The following is a 17,204-nucleotide window of genomic DNA, read 5'->3' on the forward strand; positions in this document are numbered from 1 at the left end:
TATAGTATCTTTTTCCATTAATTCCAACCATTCTCTTACCATTAATATAATCCCCTGTAAATGACGTTTGCCAACTTAAGTCATATTTAGGATGTCCCCTAGGAGGGTACCAATTTTTTCCTTTTGCCATTTTATAATCCATATAACCATTTACCAGATGGTGGGAAGAGGATGTGGATTTCTATTGTTTATTAATTTCTTTGGTATAAACAATTGCTCATGGCTACTCATAAGGTGTTTTTAAAACATCTCTTGGTGCAATAAATTGACTCAAAAGGGACAATTTGGAATTGTTCAATCTTCCCGGATCTTTTGTGGGATAATCTAATTTTATGACAACAACTGTTTGTGTGTCATTTTTTGCATCTTTTGGAAACTCAGGAAACTGCCACGCTGACCAAAACATCAAAAGAGAAAGCGAAAGCAGCACCACTATGCCGAGGCAGAGATCTTTACAGTGAAAGCAAGTGCTGATAGCCGTGGCACTGCCAGCAGCTCTCCCTCCGGCGGCCTTGCCAACTCGGAAAGGGCAGTCCAAGCTATTCTTTTCAAGACCCCGCCATGGCATACCTTATGTTCCAGGCGCTGAACTAAATAAACACTTTTCAGAAATCACCTTTGTAATTCTTACCACAACACCCAGTGAGGCAGTCCTTATATCCCCATACTGATAAAGGACATATGGCTCAGACCAGTAAAGAACTTGCCAATTTATCTCACCAACTTGTACGCCGACACATTATAAAGCAGTTCCTGCATAACAGGTAATGGAACAGTCCCACTTTCACTTTTATAAGTTGTAACTGTTTTTCCCCCACGAATGCTGAAAGCAGAGAGCAAACTCCTGTTTGTCTAATAATGAACTACTCCATGGCTCATTAGCAATCCTCGTGCTCAGTATCAGAGAAAGAACAGTGGCTTAGCTGCAAACCAGAACCCAGGTCTCCTGATCTTTTCTCATCTTGCCTATCCCCCCGCGTCCCCCAAGAGAGCACGTGAGGGGGTGGGGGGAGGGAGACGTGGAGAGATTCGTACTGAACATGCCAGGCTCCAGCCCCCTGAAGAAGCTGGCACGGGGAGGTCTCTCCATGCCGCTGAATGTCACAGTCACAGGAGCCGGGGAGACGAGTTCCTCCTCTCCTACCCCCTCCCTCTACAACAAAGAGGAAACTGAGTTCCTGGGAGGGCGTGTGCCTCCGAGGCAGCGGAGGCCTGGCTCTCGGGACCCCGCCGTCCGCATCTGACGGGAACAGGGCAGTCCCCGAATCGCTGCCGCCGCCCCAGACACTGCTCGGGCAGGCGCCGGGGCCTGGTTCCTCCCCTCCAAAGCCTTTAGGCCGGTCCCATGAGGCCCTACCTGCTGAAGCAGCCGCGCGGAGAACTGAGCCACCAGCCGGTCCATCCTCTCATCAGCGCTTCACACACCAAAAGGCCGGAAACGGAAATGGCCGGCCCCGCCCGGAAGTGGAAATCTCCTCCCTCACCTCCCTTTGTCTGGGGTCGGACTGGGTCCGCCGTGTCTGCTGCCTCCTGGCGGAATCCAGGCGAAACTGCAAGGGGAAGTCAGCCAGTAGCGAGACTGCAGCCCTGGAATGTTGGGGCGAGGGGAGAGGAGTTGAGGGGAATCAGCCCAGAGCTACCTCGCTGACGTCTTGATCTCGGATTTCCAGCCTCCGGGGCGTGAGAAAATAAATTCCTGTTGTTTAAGCCTCCCTGTCTGTGATACTTTATGGCAGCCTAAGCGAACGAATACAGGAGGCTTTGAAAATAGTCCAGGTGAGGAACGATGAACCAAACTGGTAGCAGGAAAAAGTGGATGATTTCATGATATAATTTGGAGGTAGAATTGACAGATCTTGATGGTGAACTAGGAATCCAAAAATGAAGGCGTAGGGTATGAAAAACAACGAACTGAGTAGGACCAGAAAGAAATGAAGAAAGCTACAGGGAAGGAAAAGATGACTGGATTTTTGAATTTTCCTTCTAATGACGAAGTTTTAATTACCCAGGTCTGACCACACTAATTGTTTCCATGGGGAATAATGTTTACTTCACCATCACATTATAAATGCAGTTTATTCGTTTTTTTTTTTCTTTTTGCCTTTTTTCGTGAGTGGTAAGGGGATCGCAACCCTCGGTGTCGCGCCCATACCACGACCGGCAACGGGATCGCAACCCTCGGTGTCACGCCCACACTGCGCTCAACCAGTGAGCAGACTGGTCTCTATATGGGATCCGAACCCTCGGCGGGAGCGCTGCTGCGCTCCCAAGCGCCACACTCTACCGAGTGCGCCACCGGGCCGGCCCAGTTTATTAGTTTTTAATTTTTCATTTCAACTCATAGCAGAGGAAGCTTTATGATCATCACAGAGCAGCATGTAAATGTGATGCCCTGTTTTAAACTATATAAAAAATAAGGATGTAACTAACAATAATTGGAAGGTATGGCCAGGGAGGAGAAAGGGAAAGTTTGTGCCACAATTTCCTCATTTTTATAGTAAGGAGACCTGAAGACTGTGAATAAAGAAGAAATGTCCATTATTTAAGGTGGAAACCATCAGATTAACTATTGTGAGTGGCAGATTCGAGAGAGTTGGGTTATCTTTTATTTTATATCTTATATCCTTCCATAGCATTTTGAGGTTTTTCTTTTCCTTTCTTTTTCTTTTTTTCTTTTAATTCCCCCAAGCACAGGACTGTCCTAGAGAGAGGGGTAGGGCTGAGATAAAGCCCTTACCTAGTAGGAAGCAGGTCCCCCACCCCTGAAAACCTCTCCTTGTCCTACTCCCTGCCGTCAGAGGGGTGGGAGGAGGCCACCCAGGGTCCCAGGGTCCCTTCCCCTCATCACTTACTACTGGTTCAGCATCTTTACTGTGCCTGGTGTCACACTAAGGTAGGAAGGGCTGACTCAGGCAGGAGGAAGCCAGAAAAAGCTTGGGAGGCTTAGAGAATGGCAGCTTTCTCATAACTTCTCCCAGCATGGAAAAGCACCCTTGGGATTCAGAGTGTTAAAGGCCAGAGATGGGCCTAACTCAAACGCAGAAACCACCCCTGACTGTTTTTCTTCCATTACCTACTCAGTCGTTCAACAGTCACCAGCACCCATGGCTCAGTCCTGGGCACTGGGGACACAGATGAATTAGACATAGTCCCTGCCCACAAGGACCTAACCAATGTAGTCTAGCGGGAGAGAACTCACATTAAAGAATCTTTGGAAATAGGGAGAAAAGGTGGGTGGTTTGGTGGTGGGTGGTGAGGAGGAAGGGCTTCTAGAGATGATATTTGGGCTGGGTATGGGATGGGGAAGGGCATTCCAGATGGTGAGAGGCAGGCGGCATCCTTAGCCCCCAGGACAGGTGGAAGGACAGGGCTCTGGCATCAACATTCCCTCCGGCCTTCTGGGTCTGCGCTTGGAGGGGAAGGCTCCTGGGTAGTAGTGGATAGTGGTGGCAGTGCTACTACCACTATTCCTGGAGTCCTATGACTGAACCAGAGGGCACACTGATCTGTCCTGTCTCTCTCCATCAGTGAGGGAAGAGGGCTGACATGTGGGCACTGGCACCAACAGAGGTTGGCCTCGACTTAGGAGGAGGGGCTGTTGCTGCTGCTTTCTGCTCCTCTTGCATTTTAAACTAGATCAGTCCTTTTTGTTTTGTTTTGTTTTTGGAGGCTGGCTGATACAGAGATTGAACTCTGGGCCTTGGTGTTATCAGCACCACACTCGAACCAACTGAGCTAACCGGCCAGCAAAATTATTGTTTTAGTAATACAAAGTAGAACAGATATAGCTTTTGAAAACAGGCAGAGGGATTACACAGAAGACACATAACCAAGTGATAATTACTCAAGAGCATGTGGGTCTAGGGGCACATATCAGGATGGGATGGAAGTAGAGGGAGTAAGAAATGCTGTCCCAGACACACCCAGGATAACCCCATGTGTCAGCCAGTCCAGGCAGCTCTCACTGAGGCCATTGGATGAGAGGAGAGGGTAGAGACAATCCAAAACTGTGCCTAAACACTTCTCTTTTCCTTGGTTACCGAGAGCTCACAGTGTACTTGTAGAAAGCTACAGCTCCTGGGTCTCAGTTTTCCTCATTTATAATATGAGGAGACTGTACTAGGTGGCCACTTAGAACCATTTTAGATATGTGAGCTCAATCTTTTCCAGATGGCTTTTTTAAAAAAAATTTTACTGTAACATAGTTGACTGTACATACCTGTGTGCAGTATGTGATGCTCAAATCAGGATAATCAGTATATATAACAATATATAATGTAATTGTTTTTCGTGGCCCTTTACCAATTCCCCCTTTATCTCCTCACCCCCCAGCCTCCCTCTTTTCCACCTCTGGTAACCTCAGTTCTGTTCTCTGCTTTTGAAAGTTCAGCATTTGTGATTGTTGTATCTTTCTTTTTTAAAAAAATTTGTTTATTTTTTAGCTCTCATTTATGAGTGAGGATGTGGTGTTTCTCTTTCTGTGCCTGGCTTACTTCACTTCACATGATTTTCTCTAATTTCATCCATGTTGCTGTGAATGGCAATATTTCATTCTTTTTTATGGCAGAATAGTATTTCATAGTGTAAACATACCACATTTTCCTTATCTGGTCATCCAATGATGGACATTTAGTTTGGTTCCAACTCTGGGCTATTGTAAGTAGAGCTGCAATAAACATGAAAGTGCAGGTATCCCTTCCACATGATTTCCATTCTTTTGGGTATATGCCATGAGTGGAATTACTGGATCATATGGCAGTTCTATCTGTAGTTGTTTGAAGAACCTCCATACCGTTTTCCATAATGGCTACACCAATTTACAGTCCCACCAACAGTGTAGGAGTGTTCTCCTATCTCTGCATCCTTACCAGCATGCCAGATATGTTTTCATGATCACATTTTTCGCTGTTTCTTTGTGCCACCATGTTAATTACATGGCACTTTAAAACTTGATTCACTTTATTTTTTTTTTTTTATTTTTAAAAAGATGACCGGTAAGGGGATCTTAACCCTTGACTTGGTGTTGTCAGCACCACGCTCACCCGGTGAGCTAACCGGCCATCCCTATATGGGATCCGAACCCGTGGCCTTGGTGTTATCAGCACTGCACTCTCCCGAGTGAGCCACGGGCCGGCCCTTGATTCACTTTTTAAACTAAATATTTACTTACCCTCATTCTAAGCAGTAATATCTGTGAATTCATGGGTTGACGTGCTAGTTATATATGAAGTATATTAAAATACATGATCATAAATATAAAAAAATTCACTCACATACCACCTAAAGCTTCCTCATGTGCCGTCACTGGTGTCTATGTCTTTCTTTGGGGAAATGCTGAATCAAGTTGTCATGACAGCCTGGCAAGGTCAAAAACCACTGGAAAGTGTCCACATTCATATTGTTTCTTAGCAGGACTGGAATTCAAACTTTGGTCTTAGCCTAATTTATTCGCTGAACAATTGTTTGAGGATCTACCATCTGTCAAGGCCTGCTCTAGCTCTGGGGCTAAAATAGTGAACAAGATATGCCTGGTGCCTGCCCTTGAATCTTCAACGTCCCAATGAGCAGGCAGACAAAAGGAAAGAATCAAATACATAAAGGCGAGTGGTAAAAAGTACAGTAGCAAGCTGTGTCCTTTTGTTACTTCTGATTAGCTTCATGTATATTTATCAGCTACCCAATGGTTGGCTGTAAACTTCTTACCACATTCTCCTAAATACATTTATTCCATCCCAAGTGCCCTGGGAGAAGCCTTCCTAGTGGTGTAAGCTAAGCTTGTAAGTTTAGTTATTCCCAGAAGCATCTAGAATATAACAACTTCCCTACCATCCATTAACAATTTATATTTGTTCAGTACCTGAACTGTATTACCTTATTGAATCTTCACACCACTTAATGAGGAAGGGCATAGCATCTTCCTCAAAATCCTAGAGCTAGAAGCAGGTACAGTCTGAACATGGAACTTAGGACTTTCAGTTTCCAGAGTCTCATCTTCTTCTACTGCTCTGCAAGCAACAGAGACAGTAGGTATACTGAGAATAAATGTCTGAGAGGCATTTTACAGTTTTACATGGAGCTCTGATAGTGCACTTTTAAAATGTAGGTAGTAATTTATCTACACACTCACACTCATACATACGTGAAGGAATGTATGGGCAAAGAGAGGAATGAGACACGGTTAGTAAAAGCAATTGATTGGCCACGATGTAAATGTCCATCAATTAATTTATGGTGCATCCATTTAGTGGAATACTACACAGTTGTTAAAATTGTTAAAAAGAATGAGGTAGCTTACAGATATCTTATTGAGAAACAACAAGGTGCAGGACAGTATCTTTACTATGCACTTTCAGGTGAAAAAAAAAAAAGAATACACATATAAGATGATATATGTATTGCCTCTCTGGAAGGACAGGGTAGAAGCTGACAATACAGGATGTCTTTAGGGAGGGGACTGGATGGGTAAAGATAGGAGTGTGATGATGACTTACTTGTCACTGTAGTGATGTGTCTTACAGAGCACACACTGCATTAAATCTAACTTCTACCACTTATCAGATGTGTGATGCTGGGCAAGTAACATAACCTTCCTGGACAGTTTCCTCATTTGTAAAGCAGGGATGATCATAATAGGACCTACCTTACAGGACTGTTGTGAGGATAAATGAGTTAAAAATAAGTAAACTTTAGAACGGTGCCTTGGTCTGTAGTGAGTGGAGACACTTGCTACTATGGCTCTCATGCAGCCTTTGGATTTGCTGTAGTATGCAAGTATTAGCTATTAAAATAATAAAACTAGGGCTGGCCAGTTAACTTACTTGGTTAGAGCATGGTACTGACAACACCAAGGTCCAGGGTTCGATCCCTGTACAGCCAGCCACCACAATAAAATAATGAAACTAACTGTTACAAGAATACAAGGGTAAAAAAGGAAAAGGATTGATTTCAGGGTAAATAAGTTAGCTTGCTCTTCAGAGAATTTAAACACTATGTGTGTCAGCTCCCAATCACTTCTGCTTCTTTACACTATAGGGTTGCATACGTGTTGGGGGTGTTAAGTGGGGGTTATGATGCCCTGAGGTGAATCAGAGAAGGGTCTGTACCCCAACATCTGACAAGAACAGCCTTCAGCACTCCTGTTCCACCCAGACCCCTCCCCACTTCCTGATTAGACAAAGGAGTAGAGACTAAACATATCCTTGGGGCAGATTTTTCATCTCATCTCATTCATTCATTCCACAAATATTTATTAAGGACCCAGTTGGGCTCAGATGTAACAGAACACAAGGCAAACAAGGACCCTACTTTAAGAGCTTACATTCTAGAGGAGAGATGGATGAGGACGTAACAAAATTACTGCAGAGAGGAACAGTGCTCTGAAGCACACAAGTCTGGCTGTGTCAGAGAGTGACTTGTGGGAGGACAGCGTTGGATAGGGTGCCCCGGTGAGGAGGGCTCTCTGAGGGGTGAGGCTTGATTTGAGACCTGCAGGGCAATGAAAAGCAGGTCATATGAAGATGGCAGGAAGACCTGGAGGAAGAGTACACCAGGCAGAAAGAGTAAGAACTGCTAAACCCCAGTGGTGGCAAGGAGACAACGCAAGGTCAGCGTGGCTGGAGTCTGGTTAGTGGGGAGACGATTAACTGGAAGAGTCTTAGTTGTTAGTCTTCTTGGGAGGCAGGAAACACAAAGATTGCCAGTGTGCATATTGCAAAAGATCTGTAATCAAAAAGGAAACTGTTGGCTCTGGGAACAGGTCAATCAGACCCAGTGAGATTTGCTGAGTGTCTTTTTTTCAGATTAGTATCCTAGTCACCCTGTCTTTCTCTCTACCCTCATGCAGAGAAACCACGGAATTTCACAACTTCATTCTTCAAAACCAAAGCTTCTACACCCCTATAATTAGGGCCTCATGTGACATGGTAACGCTGCAGCTGAAAGAAAATAGAGATTTTGGAGTCGGAAGATGGGATTTGCATCCTAGCTCTGGCCATCTACTATCTGTGTGACCTTCAGCAGGTCATTTCACATTACTGCGTGAAGAAGATATCTGCGTGACTCCAAGTAGAGATTTCTTTATTCATTTTTTAAATTTACATAAACAACTGAACATAGTGTTGGTTTGCCAGTGAGACATTTACGGAGAATCCAACGCCACAGCAGGGGTAGGGCCTTCTGCCTCCCGCAGAGGTGGTCTGGATCTCCCCACAAATGCTCCATCACCTGAGGCAACACTGAAACACGCTTCTCCACAGGAAGGAGGAAGCCCTGGGTCAGTGGTGTGAAATTGGGCTGGATACCAACTATCCAGAGGGGCCGGGCTCTCAAAAGCTCTGGAAGCCACATGGGGACGAACAGTGGCTTCTATGCCATTGTAGGTTCCTTATACGTGAGGAGGAACAGCCAGGTAAGGAATGCAGAGCGCAGGTAGGGAAGAGCCTCAGCAGCAAGTGAAGGGGGTTCACTCCCTCCATCACACTTGCAGTGCAGTGGTCCCCAGCAGCCTGGAGAAGGCCATGCCTGTTAGCGCTCTCCGTGTGACTCACCAATAGCATGCCCGCCTCACCCTTATTTTGCCTCCGTCTCTGCCTGGGCTTCATTCACATTATACCAGTGGGTTCTGAACTGCAGAGTACATAAGACTCCCAGGGTGGGTGGGGTGGTTCAGTGGATCTAGGGAGGGGTCCAAGAATCTGCATTTTTAGTAGGTTGCCCCAGGTGGTTCTGATGTAGCTGGTGGAACATACTTTGTTTGGTGGTGCAACAGACATTGAGAAAGCTGCACAGGGTAATGTAAGAAAGAGGAAGGAAAAAGATTTTGTTGTTGGTATGGATTAAATTGTGTTCCCCAAAGGTTCATGTAATAATCATCTCAACAGTGTTCAGGGTGGGAAATCCTATTGGTATTTGAAAGACAGGGCCTTTAGAGGTGATTAGATTATGAGGACCATGCCCTAGTGAATGGATTGATCCATTCATGGAGTGGTAAGTTGATGGTTTAATGGGTGGTAATGTGCACGGTTCTGATCGCTTTATAAGGAGAGTGAGTGAACAGGTTAGCCCTCTCTTACTCAAGCCATTTGCCATGTGACACCCTGTGTTTCTGTCAACTCAACACCCACCCACAATGCTCTTACCAGATGTGTTCCCTGGTCTTTGGACTTCTCACCCTCTGAAACTGTAAGGAATAAATTTTATTTCTTTATAAATGACCCAGTTTCCCGTATTTTATTATAAGCAACAGAGACAGACTAATACAGTTGTTGTTGCTATTTGTTTGTAAAAGGCTGACTTTCTATTGTCTGCAATAGCCCCACAAAGCTCTAAGCTGTGTAGGCATTAGAGGTCCCAGGTGCATCATGAGACACAAAACTTGTGCTCTAGGACCTTCTACAATTGAGTCAGAGCTGACGTGGATTGATACTCCTAGTAAGAAACCGTGACGTCAACTCCAACTTGTGGGGTGGAATTCCACAGAATGAGAGAAAGAGCATAGAGAGACTTCCCCATCTAAATTGGGAATTTAAATTCTCAATGAGCTGAGCAGTCATTTTTTTTTTAAAAGATGACCGGTAAGGGGATCTTAACCCTTGACTTGGTGTTGTCAGCACCACGCTCTCCCAAGTGAGCGAACCGGCCATCCCTATACGGGATCTGAACCCGTGGCCTTGGTATTAGCACCACACTCTCCCGAGTGAGCCACAGGCTGGCCCATCATTTTAATCTAATGAGCAAATGATCATAGTGGGCAAAAAAAAAAAAAAAGGTTTCCAGAACTGGGGACGAGGGGGAAGGAAATGATTGGAAAGGGGAGAGTCAAAAATCAGGGAAACACAGACGAAGTGAGGAATGGGAGAGAAAAAGAGAGAGGGAGGAAATTCTTTTCGAAAGGACACTTTATTGATGGAGATAAAACTGAATGGAGTTCTCCAGGCCCTCCCCTCACTCCCATCAGTGGTTTCACTGGGCACCTGAGACCAGTGTGGCCTGTTGCCAGCAAGGGCTGGGCTGCTCAGCCAGCTCCAAACTGCCCCCTCCAAGTCAGGTGGCCTCACGAAAACACATCACAGCCCATGAAGATTTGTGGATGCACCTCTGAATCCCCAACAGTTTCTGTGCATATTTTTTTAATATTGTACAAAATATGTTAACTAGGAAAGATTAGCTGTGCTGTGACATCGGCAGGACGTCCTTTTAGGATTACCGTCCCCCAAACATTACTTCTTATTGCAGTAAAACCTCTAAAAGGTGGAACTGTACAAAAAAAAAAAAAAAAAAACTAAACAATTTTATTTTAAGAAGAGCAGCAACTTAATACTGCTTTAGTTCATTTAAATTTTCTTTCCCAAAAAATACATTCCTAAATATACAAACTATACAATCTTGTCATTTTAATGCTGGTTTTTTTGTTTTGTTTTGTTTTTTTTAATAATAACAATAGACCCACACTAAAAAAAAATCTGTTCATCTTCAAACCAACAAGAGCTCTAGAGGACCTGTGACTCAGTACCTTCATATAACACCACATAAATAACTTTAGCCACGGTCAACATTCACAGCGTGGTCAGCAGAACAAAGGAAATACTTTTCTGGCGATTAGACGTCATCTGCAGAGAGGGTTGGGATATTCATCCGAGGCCGGGTGAAAAACGCCATCTTCTCCCTATAAAAGAGGCCATCCCATTACAGCAGGGTTTTTCAACCTCATGTACAGATATTTGGGGCAGGATAATTCTTAGTTTGGGGAGGGGGGATGTGCTGTGCATTGCAGGATGTTTAACAAACATCCTTGGCTTCTACACACTCGATGCCCATAGCATCCTTGGCCTTCCAAAACCAAAAATGTAGTAACAACCAAAAATGTATGGACATCACCAAATGTCCTCTTAGTGGGAGAGGCAAAATCATCCCTGGTTAAGAACCACTGCCTTAGGGGACCCATTAACATGATCAACTACCCTCGGTTCAAATCAGGGCCTTTCAGGGTTTAAAAGGGCTATTGGGCCACTTCCAGCATGTGTTTTAGATTCTCAATTTGTTGAAATATTAAGAGATGCCAAGACATGGCTATACAAATTACAGTATACTTTAAATGTTTATATTCCACAAAGTAATTATTATGATTTTTTAAGCACACACACAAACACGTGTACCTTATCTGAGAGGACATGAAAAGTCTAAATGCAAGGATCTCTGTGGAGGGGAGGCCCAGGCCAAATGGCATTCTGGGCCCTCCTATGACATGCCTGGGTCTCCAGCACAGCAAAAAAGTGCCTCCTCGAGATCCTGGCAGGCGGCAGGCAGAACTAGGGAGGCCCAGTGAGCATCCGTCACCCCCAGGCTTATTTATCATCCAGCCAAACCTCCGCAATTACCAGTGATGGAAATGCTAAGAGGCACGGCTGGAGCAGGTGGCTCATTCATTAAACAAGAGGATCTAACAAATTAGCTTGAGTTGTGAGGGGCCTGATAAAGACAGCTGAGGGAAGAACACTGCAGAGCTCATGGATCGCCAGGGATGCCTTGGCAGAGGATGAACATCTGTTACAGACAGAGCTGGTGCCATGTGAGCAAGGGATGGGAGTGTGAGACAACGAAGGGATGACTGAGACTGGCAAGCTGGCTGTAAAAGGGCCATGTGCTCACCTGAAAGACTGCACTTCGGGGGGCTCCTTGCAGCTCTGGCCTCGAAGCCTGTGCACATCCTTGGCGGCCGCCCTCATCATCTTGTCTGTCTGAAGCTCACCCTTATGCTCTGCTCGGTCCATCTGTAGGGCACAGCAAGCAAGCCTTGAGACAGCTGAGTCTGCCTGGCCTCTAGAAACGGCCAGCCCAGCAGAACTTGCTATCACAAACGATGAGTCTAGTGTAGTAAAAGGCATGCTCACTCTTCCTGCTCCACCCTGGGGTCCGCTTTATTCAAAACGATAATGGGAAATGTTCACATTATCTGCCCAAGGGGTCCAATTTCTAGGGTCAAGGAACTAACACCTGTGTGGACCTGTTGGCAGTGAGGTGAGGGAGGGCTGCCTGGTGAAATGTGCACTACCTCAATTAATCCTCAACGTGGATTTTATTATTACTTCTATTTTAGAGACTAGGAAACTGAGGCTCAGGCATGTTAAGAAATTTCTTTAATGTCAAACAACTAAGAAGTGGTGGAAACCCAATTCCAAGTCATGCAGTGGTGCTTAAGAGCTTTAGGTGCAACACTGTACTCCTTCCTCCTAAACCATTCGAGAGCCCTAAAATACCCATGGGCCACATACTTAAAATATTGCACAAAGACAGAATTTTCAACAATAAAGCCATCATTTAAATGGTTCTTTAGGGCCAGCCCGTGGCTCACTTGGGAGAGTGTGGTGTTGGTAACACCAAGGCCATAGGTTCGGATCCCTATGTAGGGATGGCCGGTTAGCTCACTTGGGAAAGCGTGGTGCTGACAACACCAAGTCAAGGGATAAGATCCCCTTACCGGTCATCTTTTTTTGAAAATAAACAAACAAATAAATAAATGGTTCTTTAGTAGAGGTCATGGATGTACTTTTTTTTTTTTTTTTTTTTTTTTTTTTTACTATTTGAAAGGTCAAGTTTTCTTAGTTTGTATTTTCTTAAGGTTGGGCACACAAGTCAAATTGTTTTCTTACCTTTTTTTTGTTTTTAACCTTGGCTACCAGGAAGCTCAAAGATAAATATAATAGTCAAGTACAATTAGGTTACTTTAGGTTTGGGATATATTTATTTCATTCTCCTCCTTAAAGCTTTCTAATTTTCTATTTTCCCTTAATGCTTATATTATAACCCTGTTCATAAGTATAGAGGATGTCAGTTATATATTAGAATGAAATAAACATTTCTGGAACTTCTGACTAGCTAGAGTCAGTCTGAAGCTCCTACATTAGTCCAGGCTTAAGAAGTCCAGCACTATCTTCCTGCCCTGAGGCATCACCACCTGCACTGAGAGCTGGAATTTCAGCAGATTACTCTCCTGACAATCCAGGCAGGCACCCTCTGTAACTTGCTCTCTGCACTGTCTGGCTATGTGCAGAGAGAACTTTGGCAAAAATCTGTCTTTCTTCCTATGGGTGGCAGTCAAGGAATGGCAGGTGTTATCTATTATAGATGAGACAAAGATAGCCCTTGTATATTGGCCCTATGCTATTTACTTCGTCGTGGCAGTCTGGGACTTGTTGGCTCAAGAGCCTGCTGGTGTCAAACGCAAATTTTTACCATCTAATTGTTTTAAATACAGCTCAACTAAGCAGCTTTTTAAGCCACTTAGAACCTTCCTGCTTTGCATACTCTGTGATACTGTATCTAAAACCTGCTAGCCATAGATAAGACAAACCCTGGTCCCATAAAAGATCCCAAAGTGTTGCTACCATTTAGAGTTCTCCGACCCAGAGACTCCCCATCTTGCTGCTGACCAACATGATCTAGATGTGTAAGCCCCCTCCCCCCAGTTCCCTGGAAGTTCCTGTGCCCTCCTTCCCACTGGGTAGTGGCACCTAGCACCTCTGACAGGTCTTATGCTGTGAGGGACTCCCCCTGCATGCAACCTGTCAAAGTGCGGCCCCAATAAAACTCACTGTTTGCTACTGCCATATGTTTTTCCTTGATCAGCCCCCAAATCGTGCAACTCATTACAGCAGGGCAAGACACCCACAGGCTTGGACTCCAGGGTATTCTCCTCGGCACAAAGCCCAGGTGTGATCAGCTCCTCTCCCCTTTGGAGATGGCTGCTCTGTGGGACTGCGTGGGCAGGCACTGGGTCAGCGTCCGCCTCCAGTCTGTGCCCAGGTGGGCTCCCCGCCTTCGGGGTGTCACTCACCCGCTTCTCCAGCATCCTCAGCAGCAGGCGGAAGCGCTCGTCCTCGCGCACCCCCTGTGGCAGCTCCTTCTGCCCGTGGCTCTTGGCTTGTTCCAGCTGCTCCTTGAGCTCCTTCAGCACTGAGATTTCCTGAGTCAGCTGGCTGTGCCAGGTCCTCGTTGCCTGTAGGTCTAACTCGAGGTCCAGCGAGGTGCGGATCAGGCGCTCGGTGCGCAGAGATTTGACTGAGGAAGGCTGCAGGGTGGAGATGGCTTTATTAGAGGGCCCTGCCCACTGAGCCCACACTAGGCTCTACTCTCTTTTTAATTATAAAATCCACCTTGAGGATTAGTTGAGGTAGTGCACGTTTCACCAGGCAGCCCTCCCTCATCTCATTGCCACAGGTCCACATGGCTGTTAGTTCCCTGATCCTAGAAACTGTACCCCTTGCACGGATGATGTGAACACTTCCCGTTATCATTTTGAATAAAGCAGACCCCAGGGTGGAGCAGGAAGAGTGAGCATGCCTTTTACTGCACTAATGAAACTCACATACCCTCCTTCACTCATCCGCAGGCTTCCACTCCTCCAGAATGGGGCTTGCCCTCTCCAAAGGCCTGTCCTCAATTTTCCCAGTAATATGCTCAGATTTATTGAGCATATATTTTGTCCCAGGCACGGTGCCAAGCGCTTTACTTCCTACCATTACTTCATTTCATTTACACAGCAACCCTGTGAAATCCCAACTGTTATCACTTGCACAGGGGAGGCTCACAGAGGTTAAGTCACACCACGTATATGTAGTAAAGTGGTAAAGCTGAGATTCCACCCCAGGCAGTTGGCTGCAGACGCCACCCACCCACTCTGGACACTGTGCCAGCTTTACTGCTCTTGGTGCCCTCCACATTTACACTCCTGGTTAGTGGATGCCTGTCATTATTCTGTTCTGAAGCTGTTTCCTCAGTGCAGGTCTGCTCCCCATGGAGACTAGAAGTCATGTCTTCTTGACTTTGTGTTCCTGTAACAGACATCTATCGTTTCTGCTTGTCCAGTGTCCATTTCCCCAGTTTTACAGTAACAATGCCCTCACCTTCCCTGGAAGGTCCACTCCTTCTGCACACTCAAAACACCTGGTTTGTGTAGGACAACAGGACTAGGAATGCAACCTGAACCTAACCCCTCAGAACCTCAGTGACTGGTTCAGGGGTGAGTATGTTATCTAAACCCAGCCAGTACTACTCAGCTCTGGTATTTTGCTGAACTACTCGGAAGAAAGGCAGTGTCTTTACACATAGGTTGTTAAGCCAGCAAGATATAAACGTGGAACTGATCATGGTCATCTTTGCCTTCATTCAGGGTGACCCTGTTTAAGAATGAAGCTATCTGGAGGGAGCAGTGCCATGAGAGAGGGACTGAGGCCTGATGACATTATTTCAACCCCTGGATCAATCCATGCCTGAAGCTAGCCCGACATCCTGGACTTCTCTATTAAATGGGACAATAAATTCTCTCTTTTATTTTTAAGCTGGACTTGATTTGGATCTTCAATTATCTGTATGTAAAAGATCCTGATGAATACAGTTATTCATACTCCTCCCACCAAAACCCACTAATAATTAAAAAATAACTAAATGACTGCAGGCAGAATTCTAACATGGCTCCCAAGATTCCCACTTTTAATATACATGTCCTATATGATCTCCTCCCCTTCAATGTGAATGGGACCTGTGACTATGAGGAGAGAACACTACTATGATTAGGTTACTAATCAGTTGACTTTGAGTTAATCGAAAGGAAGATTATCCTGAGTGGGTCTAATCTAATCAAGTGAGCCCTTAAAAGATGAACTGGGTTCCTCCTGGCTGGCTCTTCTCCTGCTGGCCTCAAAGAAGCACTGCATTTTGTACACAAGGTCACATGGTAAGGAACTGAGAGTGACCTGTAGGAACTGAGGGTGGCCACTGGACAGCAGCTAGTAAGAAAACACAGGGAAATGAATTTTGCCAACTGTAGGGAATCTGGAAGCACATCTTTCCGTGGTCAAGCCTGCAGAAGAGGATGCCATCAGCCAACACCTAGATTTCAGCCTGCTGAGACCCTGAGTGAAGGTCTCGGTTAATCTGTACCTGAATTCCTGACCTGGGAAAACTATGAGATAATGAATTTGTATTATTTTAAGCTGCTAAGTTTATGGTAATTTGTTATGCAGCAATGGAAAATGAATATAATGACCAATAAAGGGATTTGGAGTCATGGTATAAGAAAGATAGTGAGACCTATCCTTGCTTTGCAAGGCTGGCAAACATAGTTTTAGGAATATTAAATAGCTCGATGTCGAAGTTTTAAAATGTTCTTCTAGGGTGAACATTGTCTGGTCTGTGCTTATAAAAAAAAGCAGGGTCAAGGATATCCAGCTGAGTGATCGATGTGATTCAAATTCTCAGAGTAACAAATGAAGATTATTTTGCTTTGCTCAGGCCAGTGTCCAGTCTTAGAAACTTGCCTGGGCAGGCTAGAGCAGAGAACCTCAGGCTGGTCAGGCAACAAGGACCACAGTGCCCAAGGGCCCTGGCCCAGCCTCTAGACTCCTGTTCCTCAAGACCCGGGGGAAATGTGGGCTCAGACCTACCAACAGCTCCTTCAGTAAGTTGTCCTCCTGGCTAAGGAAAACTTCTGTGGGGCCTGCCTTGGAGGAGAGTTGTAGGAAATTCAGAGAGAGCAAGTACGAGTTTCACAGTGGCATGTCTGCAGGAGGGGATCAGGGAACACCTGAATCTACAGAGGAGCTGGTAAAATGCAGTGTCCAGGGACCCACACCAGCTGCCTGAATTAGACTTTCTAGGAGTGTGGACTACGAATCTGCATTGACAACAGGCTCCCCAGGTGACTCGTGGTGCTGCAGAGGCTTTGCAGTACCAGTCAGCTACAGCAGACAGGGTGGGAGTTGGGGGAACCAGAGTGGACAGTTGGCTGTTCCTGTCACCTGAGGCCACATCCACATTCTCCCACAACCAGCATGCTCTCCCTTCCCTCTGCACCCTCTCCTGTGTTGCTTTCTCTCTCTTGCTGTCTCTGGTTCTCTCTGCAAATTTGCTGTGGGGAGGGGTGGTGTGAGGCAAACGATCAGTTCTCAATTCTGGCTGTCAGCAGCAGTTCTGCAGGGGAGGCAGAGGGGCCTTCCCCTACTCAGGCTGTCTCTCTTTTCCTTCTATATGCTCTTTCCCTCTCTGCTTTCTCTCCTCTTTCTCTTTCTGACATTCTGGCTCCTGAGTTTCTTCTGGTTCTGCACACCCACCAGGCAGAACTGCTTTAAAGTTGGGTTGAAAGCCCAAAGTGGCAAGGGCCCCTCTGAATCTCCTGTAGCCCTGACTGGTCAAAGTCCTAATCAGGAGTC

The 17,204-nt window shown here is 45.6% G+C and overlaps 2 protein-coding genes across 3 annotated transcripts in view; both read right to left on the reverse strand.

Moving 5' to 3' along the window:
- Positions 1-1,447, reverse strand: part of RARS (arginyl-tRNA synthetase) — a 29,997-nt gene extending 28,550 nt beyond the window's left edge. Inside the window, exon 1 of the mRNA XM_008572401.1 lies at positions 1,358-1,447. Within this exon, the coding sequence (XP_008570623.1) occupies positions 1,358-1,402 (45 nt within the window). The 5' untranslated portion in view covers positions 1,403-1,447. The remainder of the gene's footprint in view (positions 1-1,357) is intronic.
- An 8,431-nt stretch (positions 1,448-9,878) lies between these two features.
- WWC1 (WW and C2 domain containing 1) overlaps positions 9,879-17,204 on the reverse strand; it is an 83,169-nt gene continuing 75,843 nt past the window's right edge. For both annotated transcript variants that reach the window (XM_008572402.1, XM_008572403.1), the window contains 3 exons: positions 13,832-14,065; positions 11,647-11,768; positions 9,879-10,663 (listed from right to left, as the gene is read on the reverse strand). In XM_008572402.1, coding sequence (XP_008570624.1) covers positions 10,597-10,663; positions 11,647-11,768; positions 13,832-14,065 — 423 coding nt within the window. In that variant the 3' untranslated portion in view covers positions 9,879-10,596. The remainder of the gene's footprint in view (positions 10,664-11,646; positions 11,769-13,831; positions 14,066-17,204) is intronic.

The sequence above is a fragment of the Galeopterus variegatus genome, unplaced genomic scaffold (assembly GCF_000696425.1).
Source record: "Galeopterus variegatus unplaced genomic scaffold, G_variegatus-3.0.2 Scaffold780, whole genome shotgun sequence".
Classification (NCBI taxonomy): Eukaryota; Metazoa; Chordata; class Mammalia; order Dermoptera; family Cynocephalidae; genus Galeopterus; species Galeopterus variegatus.